The following is a 15,073-nucleotide window of genomic DNA, read 5'->3' as shown; positions in this document are numbered from 1 at the left end:
ATTAACTTGATGGTGGGAAAGTGATAATCCAACAAAGTTAACAGTCATACAATATCAGCAAAGTACTGTTGATGCTGGATATCCAAAATAAAAACAGAAAATGTTGGAAATACTCAGCAGATCTGGCAGCATCCACAAAGAGAGAAACTGAGTTAATGTTTCTGGTTCTCGTGAAAGGCCATCAATCTGAAACGTTAACTCCATTTTTATCTCCATACATGTTGCCAGCCCTGCTGAGTATTTCCAGAATTTTCTATGAAAATTCCAGTCACTTGGATAAATGTGGATTAATTAGGGAAAACCAGCAGGGATATGTGAAAGGCAAATTGTGTTTAACGACTTGAGTGAGTTTTACAATAGGGTAACAGAGATGTTTTATGAGGGTAATGCAGTTGATGTGGTATACATGAACTTCCAAAAGACATTTGATGAAAGTCTCACATAATAGACTTGCCAGCAAAGTTGAAGCTCATGGAATGAAAGAGTGACAGCCTGGATACAAAATTGACTGAGTGACAAGAAACAGGAGTTGTGGTGAACAATTGTTTTTCAGTTGGAGGAAAAAAATATTGGAGGTCCCCAGGGACCAATACCATATCACTGCTTTTCTTCATTAGGTACTAATAACTGAGACTTTGGTGTATAGGGCACAATTTCAAAATTTGCAGATGATACAAAACTTGGAAGTGTTGTGAACTGTGAAGAGGATAGTGATAGACCTCAAGAGGACATGGATAGATGATAGGAAATTTAATGCAGGGAAGAGTGAAGCATTTTGGTAGGAAGAACAAAGAGTGGGAAAGGTGCAATTCTAAAGGAGATGCAGGAGCAGAGAGACCTGAGGGTCTGTGTGCACAAATCGTTGAAGGTGGCAGCCAGGTTAAAAAATAGATTATAAGGTTATAAGGCAGACAGGATTCTGGACTTTCTAAATGGAGGCATAGAATTCGAAGTATGGAAGTTATGATAAACCTGCGTGAAACACTAGTTTCACCCTAATTGGTGTGTTGTTTCCAGTTCTGAGCACCACACTTTAGGAAAGATGTGAAGGCTTTAGAGCAGCTGTAGAAAAGACTTATGAGACTGGCTCAAGGGATGAGAGTCTACGTAGACAGATTGGAGAAACTGGGGTTGTTCTCATTAGAAAAGAAAAAAAATGAAGGAAATTTGATAGAGACATTTAAAATCGTGAAGGATTCTAGACAGAGTCAATAGAAAGATATTGTTCCCATTTACAGAGGGCACTGATTTAAGGTGAATGGCAAAATAACCACCAGTGACACGAGAAAAATCTCTTTTTACATGGTGAGTGATCAGGAGCTGGAATGCATCACTTGACAGTGTGGTGCAGGCAGATTTAATTGTGGCTTTTGAAAGCGAATTGTGTAGCATCTGAAGCGAGAGATTTGCAGGGCTTTGGGGAAAGGGAAGGGAATGGGACTCGCTAAGTTGCTTTGGCAAAGAGTTGGCATGGACATGAAGGGCTATTTGGCCTCCTTCTATGCTGTAATCGTTTTATAGTTCTGTTACTTCTGGATTGGTGCTATACCAAGATTTTCTACACAACTATGTGATCCTTGAAATAATGATGAGAATTAAGGCATTTCTAAGAGGTAATTCTTTCACTGATCTGATTTTCACGTACATCCTTGTGCTTGCCAGCATAATATTACACTGTCTTGTACTGTCCAGTCGACCTACCTGTCAAGAGGAAAATTATAACAACAGTTTTCTAAAATTCCTAAGTGCTTATTGACTGCAAAAAATTATGTGCTGGCATGATAACCATTATAACTGTATACTTTAGCAGCAAATATCTGTTAGCACTTACTCCCCTATATAGAACAGAGGTATTATTCTGAAATTAACAAATCAATTTACAAAAATCTTTCAAGCAAAACAGTGTGATCCTGTATGTAAATTATTTCTTTCTTCTCTGTTCCAGAGTTGATCACTGAGATAATAAAGCAGAACTATGGACAAGTACTACACCAATATCAAGAGGTAATAGTTGGTTAGACAGGCTACCGTGAACTACAGTGTCTGACCATGTTCAAATAAAGCTAATTAGTGCATTTCTCTTGAAATAAATCTGGTTTTGGTTAGATTTAGTATTTGTGGCATGATAGCAACTATGGAAATTTACTTAAATAATAGTTGCTGGAAATAGTCAACAGTTTTGCCAATATTTGTGTGGAGAGAAACAAAATTAATGTTTCAGTTCAAAGACTTTTCTTCAGAACTGGAAAAAGTTAGAGATGTAACGCAGGAGGGAGGGGTGGGAAAAAGAAAAAATTGGAGGCCTGTGACGGGGTGGAAGGAAGGAGGAATTAAATGAGAGTTGATGGTGCAAGGCTAAGGAAAGTGATATTGGGACAAGAAACAAATGATATGCCCAGAGTAGATGTGAATAGCAGAACAATGAACAGCTGCCTTTTGAAAGAAAAAATAAGAAAAAAGCAAGAAACAAGTGGGAGAAGAAAGAAGAAAAGCAGCAGAGAAAAGGGAAACAATATAGGGACAGAGGTTATCATCTAAAATTGTTGAATTTGATATTGAGTCTGGAAGCCTGTAAGGTGCCTAGTCAAAAGCTGAGGGGCTGTACCTCAAGCTTGCATTGAGCTTCATTAAAACACCATGAGGCTAAGAACAGGAAGGCTAGAGTGGGAGGAATGTGGAGAATTAAAATGGTTGGCGACTGGAAGTTCAGGGTCACGTTTGTGGACTGAATGGAGGTGTTCTGTAAAACAGCCAATTAACCTTCTTTTGGTGGTCTCAATGTAGAGGAAACCACAACATGAGCAGTGAAAACCGTATGCTAAATTGAAAGAAGTATAACAGGTTGCTGTTTCACCTGGAAACAACATTTAGGGCTTTGGACAATGAGAAAGGAGGTAGTAAAGAGCAGGTGTTGTTTCTCCTGTACTTGCATGGGAAGCCGCAATGAGAAGGAGAGGAGTTTGTTGGCTGTGGCAGAGGATTGGACCAGGAATTGTGGAGGAATGGTAACTTCAGAATGCTGAAAGGTGAGTGGAGGAGCAAATGTGTTTGGCGGTGGTATCACATAGGAAGTGATGGAAATAGCAGTGGTTGCTCTATTGAAAGCTGGCGAAGTGAAAGGTGGGAACAAAGGGAATCCTATTATTGTGTAGGAGAAAGGGGACGTGCTGAGAGCAGAAACATGGGAAATGGGAAGGTCAAGGGCTTTGCCAATCATGGGGGGTGGAGTGGGATGGGGAATTCTCAGTTGAGGAAATAGACATTTTGGGAGCACTAGTATGGATGGTGCATTGTTGGAACAGATGTAACAGGGTGTGAGGAAGTGTGGTCAAGGAAGTTATGGGAGTCACTGGGCTTATCGTGAATTTCGTGAATTCAGAAATGGAGAGAGAGATGTCTAGGAAGGGAAGAGTAGAATTTGCTTTGGACTATGTGACGGTGAGAGAAGGATGTAAATTCAAAACAAAGTTTGTGAAAATTGTAGCAATTTACTTGTTTTGTGAGGGTGCAGCTTAGAGATGGTGTTTGCTGTTTACTTTACATAGCCTGGAGATTGTGCTTAATGAAACAATAAGCTTGTCTTCTGAGCTGAATTTATTTGTGTGATTATTTTGTAATAGCTCTATTTCAAGCACATGATGATTTGCTGATTTGTTTTTATTTTTCATGCATCATTACATTTGTTTACATGCATCTGCTTTGGCTCCCCAGCCAGAAAATGTTGTTCTGACTCTACAGGTACATTTATACCTTCTGAATTATTCTTATAGAATGGTCCCTCACTTTTTGGTAAGATGATTTTTAAGCTCAAAGCGCTGTGACGCAAAGCTTTTTTTATAAAAAAAGATCTGGTCATTTTACTTTAAGTTGATGCAACTTATTGATCTTTTAGGTTGAATAGACTAGCATAAATAAACCTCATTTATGCCGACCATTGTTATAGACCATGTACTGTGCAAGAGAGCAGGCAGGTAACCTGATTTGAGGCGCCTCAATAGTTTTGTGAATTGGATAGAAAATAAGTGAGCTGTGCAAACAGATCTCTCCAAAATAGGTTAATTTTTTCTAAGGTAATTTTGTTTGGCTTTTTTCCCTTTCTTGGCCAAGTTACTTACCTGTGTTCGACAGTTTCCCAAAAAGCCCTTGGCCATGTTTGAGAATTTGTTCTGTTGGGGAAAGAGTGCACTTCTTTTGATAAAAGTACAGCTGAACACTCAGTTCTGCACATCAGCGCCTCCTTTGTTTTTGTTAAGTTGTGTCTTTTTCTGGAACTAAATCTAATGCTGGTTGGAGCACTTGGAAGGAGTACAGCTTAGTTTTATTTGAATGTTGCTTAAAGGGTTAAAGTAGCAAGACAGGTGCATAGGGTTGGCTTGCACTCCACTGAGTTTAGAAGTTTGAGAGGTAATCCAATCTGTGTTTAAAATTATATAAAGAGGATTGATGGGCTAGGTATGTCGAAATAAGAACGGAAGAACACAAGAAATAGGAGCAGGAGTAGGCCATCTTGCCTCTCAAGCATGCTCCACCATTCAATAAGATCATGGCTAATCCGCTTGTAGCCCTAACTCCACTTTCCTGCTGCCCCTTCCCAGCCACTCCCCCCACAACCTTTGACTCCTTTAAAGATTAAAAATCTGTTTAACTCAGCCTTGAAAATATTCATTGAGCCAGCCTCCACTGCTCTCTGTAGAAAAGAATACCAAAAACTAAAGATCACTGAGAGAAGAAATTCCTCCTCCCTTTATTTTGAAATTGTATCCCCTAGTCCTGGGATTTTCCTAAGAAGAGAATCAGCCGCTCAGCATTAACCCTGTCAAACCCCTCAGAATCTTACATGTTTCAATACGATCGCCTCTCATTCTTCCAAACTCCTATAAGTATAGGCCCAACCTGCTCAACTTCTCCTCATAAGACAAACCCTTCATCCCAGGAATCAACCTAGTGAACCTTCTCTGAACTGCCTCGAATACAAGTTTATCCCTCCTTAAATAAGGAGACCAAAATATTCCTGGTGTGGTCTCATGAATGCTCTTTAGCAACACTTCCCTACTTTTACACTCCATCCCCCTTGAGATAAAGGCCAACATTCCATTTGCTTTTCTAATTACCTGCTGTATCTGCATGCTAACTTTTTTGTGAGTCATGTACGAGGATACCCAGATCCCGTCGTAATGCAGCATTCTGCAGTCTCTTTTCATTTAAGTAAATTCCTGCTTTTCTGTTTTTCCTGCTAAAGTGGATTACCTCACATTTTACCACATTATAGTCCTATCTACCAAATTTTTGCCCATTCACTTAACCTAAACAAATCCCTTTGCAGACTCTTTGTGTGCTCCTCATAGCTCACTTGTCAACCTAACTTTTTATTGTTAGCAAATTTGGCTACAATGCACTCAATTCCTTCATCCAAGTCATTAACCATAACTAGTTGAAGCCCCAGCACTGATCTCTTTGGCACTCCACTAGTTACAGTTTGCCAAACTGAAAATGACTTGTTTATCCTGAGAATTATTTCCTCTGGTGGGGTTTCTTGAACAAGGGCATAATCTTGAAATTAAAACAAAATCAAGAAGCACTTTTTAATACAAGTACAATAGAATGCTAGAATTCACTGCCCCAAAAGATTATGGATGCTGGGACAATTTAAGTTTTCAATCACTAGATTTTTCTTGGATAAGGCTAATAAGGAATATGAGACAAAGGTGGGGAAATAGGGTTGAGGTATCTTTTCAGTATGATGCCATCAAATGCCAGAACACGCCCAAGGAACTGAAACACCTGCTCCTGTTCCTATGTTTTTATTATATAGTGTTGAATAATTGTTTTTCTCCTTTCTTTAACAAGAGATGGATATCTTAATGCTAACACAAGGAATTCAACATAGTAAATGTAACTGTAGCATTTTGCAATTGTTACATGTACAATATTTAATGTATTATCTGATTCCCAGCTAATAGCACTTTCAAGTTTTGTTAAATGTCTAAAATGATTTTTGTGGAAATTTATCAATATTGTGACTGAATTCTGTTAAATATTTTCCTTTTGAAACAGATAATATACTATGAGATTGGTTTCATCATCTGTGCAACTCTGGGAATTGTGTTTATTCTTCTTATGCCTGTTTTGGGCCTGTGTTTCTGCATGTGTCGTTGCTGTGACAACTGTGGAGGGGAGCTGCATCAACGACAGAAGAAAAATGCAGATTGTAGAAGAAGCTGCTTTGCAACAACCCTATTTGTTGTTACCATAATTATAACGTAAGTTCCAACAGAAACATGTTTACAAGCAAATGTTTGCATTTTCATTGCTAACAGTTACAAGTACTTGTTTTGAAAGAAAATCCACATTGAAATAACTGATACTGCCTTGTGTTGGTGTTGCTTTTTTCTCCACACTTTTTAAAAAAGTTTTTATTTGTTTTGTGCTGAAACTCTTTCCAATGTCAGCATCAGCACTCTTCTCATACAGCATAAGTTGTTGTTTACCCTTATATTGGTATTCTTATGAAGTGTCCTGATAAGTGCAAGACGATAAGCTTTGACATTTTTCTTTTATCAAGAAAAACAAGATGCTGTGTAAAGCTTTGTGTTTTTCTGCAGAGGAGCACTCTACCACAATGTGACAGGTTTGCTGTTTGTCCCCTCAGTCAACCTAAGGCTTTTTTGAGTAACATTGCTAATTAGTGCTAAGTTAACTGACATTGTGTTATGAGCCAATGCCCACTAGAAATTAGATTAAGAATCCCCACCAATTTGGCCTGAATTTGAAACGAAGTCTCATAGGTCAAATCCCACTTGTGACACCCAGTTCTGTACCACTTGTACTCTCGAAACAGGGATCAGTGCTGGGGTCTGAACCATTTACACCTATATTAATGACTTGGAAAGATAAAGTGTATTGTAGCCAAATGTACTGATGATACAAAGATTGGTAGGTAAGCAAGTTGTGAAGAGAGAACAAAGAAGTAATGTGGTCATGAGAAAAACATGATCACAGAATTTTCTGAAGTTCATAATTTCACAAATAAAGTTCATCTTGTTATTTATGTTTGTGAAGGAAAGATTTGTTTACCAAATGCTGTTCCATTCCATAATGTAACATTTTTAGTAGCCTAGGCCATTAATGACCTGGCCTCGTTATTCTTGCATACAAAATTCTGCAGCTAAATTCTGACTCTCCTTTTGAAGCTGGAACAGTTCAGGAAAATTTCAAGACCAATGTCAATGCTGTAATTTCTTTTTGTTTATTAATGGCATATTTGTCTTTAATGGAAACAATAGCCTCAGACAACCTACATTTGCTGTTATAGATATACCGAAACCAGATGAAAGTTTACCAACATGAAATATTAATACTTTGTGCATTACATGCTTTAGCATTTTTGTTTTTGTAAAACAGCATATTATCTAATTTAATGAATAATGCTACGGGAGATATTTATGTATCTAGATGAGAAATGGCCTTTGGGTCTACTCCATTTTTATCATATAAATCCCACAATTTATACATCCTTGCTGTCGCATTTAATGTAATCCAAATTCTAGCCCACCATGTAGATGAACAAAAAGTGTCAAAGATAGATCCTTGGAGGGGTCCACAAGGTGATCATCTGGCAGTGGATGAGAAGCCATTGCTAAGAGATGCTGTACCTAGAATTGGATGAGAGAGAAGCACACTGAGTAGGACAATGCTGCCCAAGTGTCCTCAGTATTGTTCAACTCAGATTGGTAGCAGGTTAGGATTATGGTGAAGCAGACTAGGAGGAGTGTGAAGCAGGTTGGGATCACTGAAATGAGGGAGAAAAAAATCAAACTGAAATCACAGGAAGGCTGTGAGTTTATTTGTTGGTGAATATTATTGCTTCCCTGTCTCCAAAGCTAGGAAGTTAGGTAAAGGAGCTAAAAATTAAAAGTTTATTTTTTTTTTTAGTAATGGTTAAGTAAAGCATTTCAATTAGCCTCCCTATATTTTAAGTGGCAACAGAGGAAGAGAAGTGAGTAGCTGGTAGTCTTTTATTTTTAAATTATATGTTTTAATATTTGATAGAATAGAGGAATGGCAGGGCAGCTCCCACTCTTGTTCCCCGTGGGAACTCCATCACATTTCCTGCTTGGTGGGTAATTACATGTGTAGGAAGTGTTGTCGGCTGCAGCAGCTCGAACTCTAGCTTTGGAGCTCAAGCTGCTGCAGCTGATGACACTTCCTACACATTTATTTACCTAGGACACCAGAAATGTGCTGGAGTTCCCACATGGAGCAAGATGTGAACTCCAGGGATTGGAGCTGCCCTGCCATTCTTCTATCTATGAAATAATAAAACTTACTACTTAAAAAAGAGACTCACCAGCTAGAGCAGCTGCTGGTGTCACTGTGGTGTCTCCATGATGTTGTGAGCTTTGTAGATAGAATATTTATAGATGTGATCACCCTGCAGCTTAACAGTTTGCAGGAAGAGAGGGAATGGGTGACCAGGCAGTTAAGAAGAATTGGGGAGGTAGTGTAGGAGTCCCCTGAGTGCATCTCACTCTCCAACCAATATTCAGTTCAGAATACTGATAAAAGTGATGGCTCATTTGGGGAATGCAGCGAGAGCCAAGTCCATGGTAGCATGATCGGAGATTTGATAGGGGAACAGATCGGTGTTTCTATGGCTGCAGACATGGACCCAGGATGGTATGTTGCCTCCATGGTGCCAGGGTCAAGATGTCTCTGAACAGCTGCAGAGCACCCTGAAGGGGAAGATGAACAGCTAGCGGTCGTGATCCACGAAAGAGGACTGTGGGCCTGCTGTCAGAACGTGGAGAGCAAGTAGGTAATTCAAAAGCAGGACCTCAAAGTGACAGTTGAAACTTAATGCAAATAAGTGTGAAGTGGTGTATTTTTATAGGAAGAACACAGAGAAATAATATAAAATTAAAGGTTGCTGGAGCAGAGAGACCTTGGTGTTTATGAGTATAAATTATTGAAGGTGACAGGACAGGTTGAGAGAATGATTAATAATACAGACAGCATGCTGGGTTTAATGGTTCCTGGGATGAGGAACTTCAGTTAAGCAGAAAGATTGGAGAAGTTGGGACTGTTCTCCTTGGAGAAGAGAAGATTGAGAGTAGATTTGATAGATTTATTCAAAATCATGAGAAGTCTAGACAGAGTAAATAGGGAGAAACTGTTCCCATTGATGGAAGAATTGAGAACCAGAGGGCAAAGATTTAAGGTAATTGACAAAAGAAACAATGGTGACATGAGGAAAAGCTTTTTCATGCAGCGAGTGGTTAGGATCTGGAATGCACTGTCTGAGAGTGTGGTGAAAGCAGGCTGAATTGAGGCTTTTAAAAGAGTGATGGTCCATGTGCTTTTGGAGAAAAATAGGCTATATTTTGTGTTGGATGATGGTCCCTTTATGTACTAGGGCAGAATCATCCCAGATTTGTACTAAGTGTGGTAGTGGGCGTGAAAAAAGATGTGTTACCCACCCTGGCCACAATGGTGGGTTTTCCAGCTGTGTCGTCCTCTTCTCGCCTCATAAATTATGCAGTTACGGGAAACACACTGGATCACTAGCGGTTGACCTCTGATTTGCATCGCTCTGCTACCTCACCGCATCCTCATGCTGGGTGCCATATTTAAACTGCAGCCACATGCACTGTTCTCAAAATTTGCAGCCTAGGACTGCTCCAGTGAAGAAATAGCCCCAAAAACCAAGAAGAGTGCAGCGTCTGATTCAATGACGAGTTCCTGGGACGCCTTCTGAATGCTGCGGAGGCCCGCCGTGATGCCCTCTACCCCAACTCTGGCTAGAGGAGGCCCATCAGGGTCACCACTCCAGCTTGGGAGACAGTGGCAGAGGTGGTCAGTGCCAACGTTGCACAGAATAGGTCAGTCATGCAGTGCAGAAAGAGGATCAATGATCTCTCCCATGCCGTCAGGGTAAGTCAACCATCTCATCACTCTCAACTTACCCACTCACAAGCACATCACCCACACATTCAGTGGCATCTCTCTCACTGCCAGCTCAAGGGACATCACCCATCTGGTTCACTAATATCCTTTTAGGGAAGGAAATCTGCTGTCCTTACCTGGTCTGGCCTATATGTGACTCCAGACCCACAGCAATGTGGTCGACTCTTAAATGTACTCTGAACAAGGGCAGTTAGGGATGGGCAATAAGTGTTGGCTTAGACTGTGATGCCCATATCCCATGATCAAATAAAAAAATATTCTCACACACCCTCACATCTCCATCTGGCCTCATCTCCTCTGGAGATGGCCCCCTGATCCTGTCCATGGCTCCACTCAGCACACATGCATGCCTGGCATCCTTCTTATTTGGCCTGGCATGAGCCTTGTTCACACTGTCTCCACCTGTCTTTGTGTAGGACAGGATTGCATACAATCAACGGGAGAGGTCCTAGACTGGTGGTCAAGGTCCTTGCTCCGTTCGAGAGTCGCGTGTTGGAGCTGGCTGGAGAGGATTTAGATTGTGCCTGCAGCGACGGTGAGGTTAGCGACGAACACCCATGTGAGGTTCCTGCACCACATCACCCCTCTCTCAATGCTACTCTGAATCCACTATTCTGTGTCCAACATGGATGCCAAGCACTAATAATCTCTACTTTCTGTCCTAGGCACATCTGACACGTTGCTCTCAGGCAACCTTCACCCCTACCCCAGCACGGATACCACCTTGGATGAGGACCCTGAGGGCAGCACCATTGAAGACCCATCACTGGCACTCACCCACACCCTCCACCCTCCACCAGTGCAGCGACACACCTCGGTGCGACCCAGATGTAGAGCAGCCTCGAGATTGGTGACCACAGCATACAATCTGCTCCACAGCAGGTGGAGGCAGGGGCATCCTTGGTTGCCGGCATTTTGAGGACTGCTGGAGGTAAGGAATCTGCTGAATCCGAGTCAAATGATAAGCCTCTGGACTTTGGCTTCAATCAGTTGTGGAGCTGCAAAGACAATTATGGGAACATCAGGAAGGGATGTTTGGTGCAGTCCTCAGACTGCAAGGAACGATGGAGGAATCCATCTGCCTTCAGTCCGAGGTGAAAGCGCCAGCATGCCAACGCATCAAAGTTAACACTGGCAGGTTGGCAGCTGTTTTGGAGACCTTGGTCCAGGACAGTGGTGCTGCACTGCTGCACAGGCTGCACTTCATTGCTGATGCCATTGTTGGCCTCCAAGAGTGTCAACATAAGAGGGGTGCAGGGTAGCTTGATCTCATTCCAGGTTCTCCTTTTCCTCAAGGAGTTAGGCAGGGGTTGTCAGGTACCCATAGGGAGGAGGACCAGCAGCTTGACATCCCAGGGTCATCCGGGAATGTCCGGCTGATCCAAATCAACTCTTCCTGTGACCCCCACAGCTCCAGCTCCGCAGGCCAAGCAGAGTGCAGCTGGCTCATAGTAGGTCTCCTAAAGCAGGCGACGGATCTCCGGGTCTTGGCCTGCCGGAGGGCACACACCAAAATCATCACAAACAGGGCATTGCTGTCAGCAGGCTGCCTCCACCTCCACTGTGGATGTCGAGGGAACACCAAGACAGGGTTAGGAAGGTTAAGAAGGTATACTTGCACAGCGTTGGCACAGGTGTTAATCATTTATACATAATGTTCACTATTATAAGTAAACTCCCAAGAATGTCTCCTCCTTTGCCTATGGCTCCATGTCATGATGAGTATGTTCGTGTCACTCAGATGTGAAATCTTGGCTCTTGAACAAGACATAGGCAGGTGTCTCAGTCCAGGGCTCTTCCCTGTGCAGTGTGTAACTTTCAGAGCAAAGTTGATGGTCCGGCTTCATACTCCCTGGACATATTAGTGAAGCCTGCACCTCGATGGTGCTTGTCATTACTGCTAGAATGTCTTTTTCAGACTTCATAGAGTTCCACCATTCTCTCTGTGTGCTCTCAGCACCTTTGCGGTGTGGCTGGCCGCCCCGTCTCTTCACATCTGTGACCTGTGATGCTGTGCTTCTGAAGAGCGCAGGTGCTGAAGGCTGACAAAGGATCAGTTACATTTAAAGTTTCACATGGTGTCTCCATGATATGACACTGTTCACAGAGTGAAAATGAGTTGTCCTCGGCCAGACAGGAGTTAGACATTCACAGAGGCTATGTGAAGATCTATGGAGTGTCCTCAATCCATGTCATCATCATCATCATCCTCCTGGAATCTATCAACTATTAGGGCCTCTGCTGCACCTCCAAGACATGAGCCTGAGCACTGAGGATATGTGCGCTGCCATCAGCCATAGACGAGGTAAACATTCACAGATGCAAGGTGAGGGCGTCAGGACTGTTTTCACTGCATCTCGTCATCATCCTCCATGAACCTTGCGGCTATGAGGGTCTCCCAAACACACCTGCCTTGTCTGGCCAGTGCGATGGCTTCATTGCAGGCATTCCCGCCTTCGCGGATCTCATCACCATCATCCCCTTCAACATTCTCCTCATCGGAGGAGACCTGCAGCTCTTCCCTTGCCTCCGCAGCCAGCTCCTCCCCCCCGTTGAGTGCCAGGCTATGTAGCACGCAGCAAGTTATGATGATGCGTGACACCCTCTGGGGACTGTATTGCAGTGTTCCACCAGACCTGTTGAGGCACTGGAACCTCATTTTCAAGATGCCTATCATTTTCCCCGCCAAAGTCTGGGTCGCGGCATGAGCCTTGTTATACCGTTGCTCTGCTGTAGTCTGAGGCCACTGCATGGATGTCATCTGTGGGGCCTCACGATCCTTCTGACCTTTTGGGTTTTAAGCAGCAGGTGTCAGAAAAGTTACCACAGGGATAACTGGCTTGTGGCGGCCAAGCGTTCATAGCGACGTCGCTTTTTGATCCTTCGATGTCGGCTCTTCCTATCATTGTGAAGCAGAATTCACCAAGCGTTGGATTGTTCACCCACTAATGCAGAGAGGTCCAAACCTCTGTGGGTAGCCCTTGCCCTTGAGGAGCCAACCCTGCAGCCTCACTGGACCCTGGAAGGTGTCAGGGATCTGAGACCTGCTCAGGATGTAGGTGTCATGGATGCTCCCTGGGAATTGTGTGCAGATCTATAGGATGCATTGGTGGTGGTCACAGACCACCTGAACTTTCAGCGAGTGGAAGCCCTTGTGATTAATGTAGTTGACTGCTTGTTGCCACAGAGATCTAAGCACCACATGAGTGCAGTTGATGGCACCCTGCACCCTGTGGAAAACCAGAGATCTGCGCAAATCCCAGCACTCTTGCTTCCTGGCTATCCTGATCCCAGACGAAATGCATAAAGTTCTATGCCATCGTGATGATGGTGTCCATGACCTCCTGGTTGCACTTGTACGTAGAGGCTTGCGAGATCCCGCACAGGTCACCTGTGGAGCCCAGGAAGGAGCCATTGGCATAAAAATTGAGTGCTGTGGTCACTTTCATAGCCACTGGCTGTGGATACCCTCCATGTCTCAGTGGCACCAAATCCTGCAGCAGGCGGCATATGTGACTGACCAGTTCCCTAGAAATACGCAGTCTTTGGTGACACGGGTTCTCAGTCATCTGCATAAATGACAAGCGTCATCTCTAGACCCTGGGTCTAGTGAAGCGCCTACGAGCGACAGCTCTCTGTGGATCCTCAGCTGTGTGCGCAGTAGGCCCTGCCGCCCATTCATCTGTGCCGAGCCAGGTGCCTCTGCCGCACTCTTCTTCTTCTGCTCTGCTCCCTTTAAGCCATGAGGCATACCGCTAAATCACCAGGCTCCATGATCCTGATGTTCTTCTCCTGCAGGATCAAAGAGAGAAATATGATGGTTAGCATATGTGTTCTAAGAACCTCTCTTGGTTAAGTCTGAAGTCTACTTCACGCATGCTGGAGAGTGCTGGCCAACACTTGGATGGCCAGTGTGTAGTGCACTTCATGGCTGTTTGAAACCCACCTACCTCCACTCCTCCCTACTTGACCGATTGGCAGCAGCTTCACCCACTGGACGGCATGATGTGCTCTCAGCTCAGGCACAGGCATTCTCCTAACTCGCACTGCAAGGCTGCACTGTTAGCTTGAACCATGAGAGGTCCAAACCTTAATAACGACATTGCAAGGGCATCTGAGCATCTCCACTAGTGACTGTGCCATTGCTACCTTTCGGATGGAGATTCTACAACTTGCCCGGTTGGCCAATTGTTTTGCTGCCCCCTAAAACATACATTAATATAATGTCTATGCCCAAGGGGCGAAAGGTTCTGGAGAATTTTTTGGTACATTCATGCTTTTGCATTACTTGAGTGGGCAGAAAAGCATCAGAAGCCCGACTCCAAGCATGTCAATGAAGCTGCTGCTGAACGGTCTCAGCTGCGAAAGAATGCTCAGTTTGACAAGTATGTGGCTGCCTCTCTCTCTCTCTCCCCCTCCCCCCCAGTTCCTTGTAAAGGCAGTTGTCAAGCATTCCATTCTGAAGTCACGCCGAAGTGGGCGGTAAGTTTGATGTGGGGGGATGATTCCGGCCTAAGGGCACAATAATGAAATACAAATGCGTGAAAATTGAGTTCCTGACGTTGGACGGCGGGAAATGCAGCCCACCATTGACAGGCAGACTGGACAATCACAAACTAGTTTCACAACGACGTGACTCCAATTTTTGCCTTTCTCATTGTATTATCCGCTCTCACCTGCTATGACTCCTGCCACCAACAGGACCGGACGATTCCACCCTAGGTTTTTCTAGGATATGATTTCTGTTAAAGCGCCTGGTTTCTAGTAAATAATAATGTGATCAAGCTGCCTGGGAGATAAACAATAGAGGAAAAGGAAAGGTCAACATAAGTTAGTTATAGGGGTGTGATTCTGCATGGAAGCAACATAGGTTGCAGTTTGAGAACCAACTGCCTGCAGAAGAGAAAACATTGATCTTAAACAGAGTTCAATTGAAACTTTGTTGGCTAACAGAGTTTAAAATCTTGTAAATTGAAGGACTGCTAACAACGAGTTGAACATCTGGGATAGCCAAGCTGTGGAAGGGAGAGATGGAGTTTTATATGCAGAACTCCAGAGCTAAAGATTATTAGAACCCGGAAAGTTCTGTCCCGAGGTGGCTGGTTAAGGT

General features: G+C 43.3%; 1 protein-coding gene across 1 annotated transcript in view; it reads left to right on the top strand.

Annotated features, from left to right (window-relative positions):
- The window catches only part of LOC121279262 (prominin-1-A-like), a 202,796-nt gene that overhangs the window by 72,906 nt on the left and 114,817 nt on the right, over positions 1–15,073 (top strand). The window contains exons 3-4 of the mRNA XM_041190363.1: positions 1,946–2,004; positions 6,055–6,260. Coding sequence (XP_041046297.1) covers positions 1,946–2,004; positions 6,055–6,260 — 265 coding nt within the window. The remainder of the gene's footprint in view (positions 1–1,945; positions 2,005–6,054; positions 6,261–15,073) is intronic.

Source organism: Carcharodon carcharias, chromosome 1 (genome assembly GCF_017639515.1).
Source record: "Carcharodon carcharias isolate sCarCar2 chromosome 1, sCarCar2.pri, whole genome shotgun sequence".
NCBI classification, from domain to species: Eukaryota; Metazoa; Chordata; class Chondrichthyes; order Lamniformes; family Lamnidae; genus Carcharodon; species Carcharodon carcharias.
This window is presented reverse-complemented; position numbering and strand designations above follow the sequence as displayed.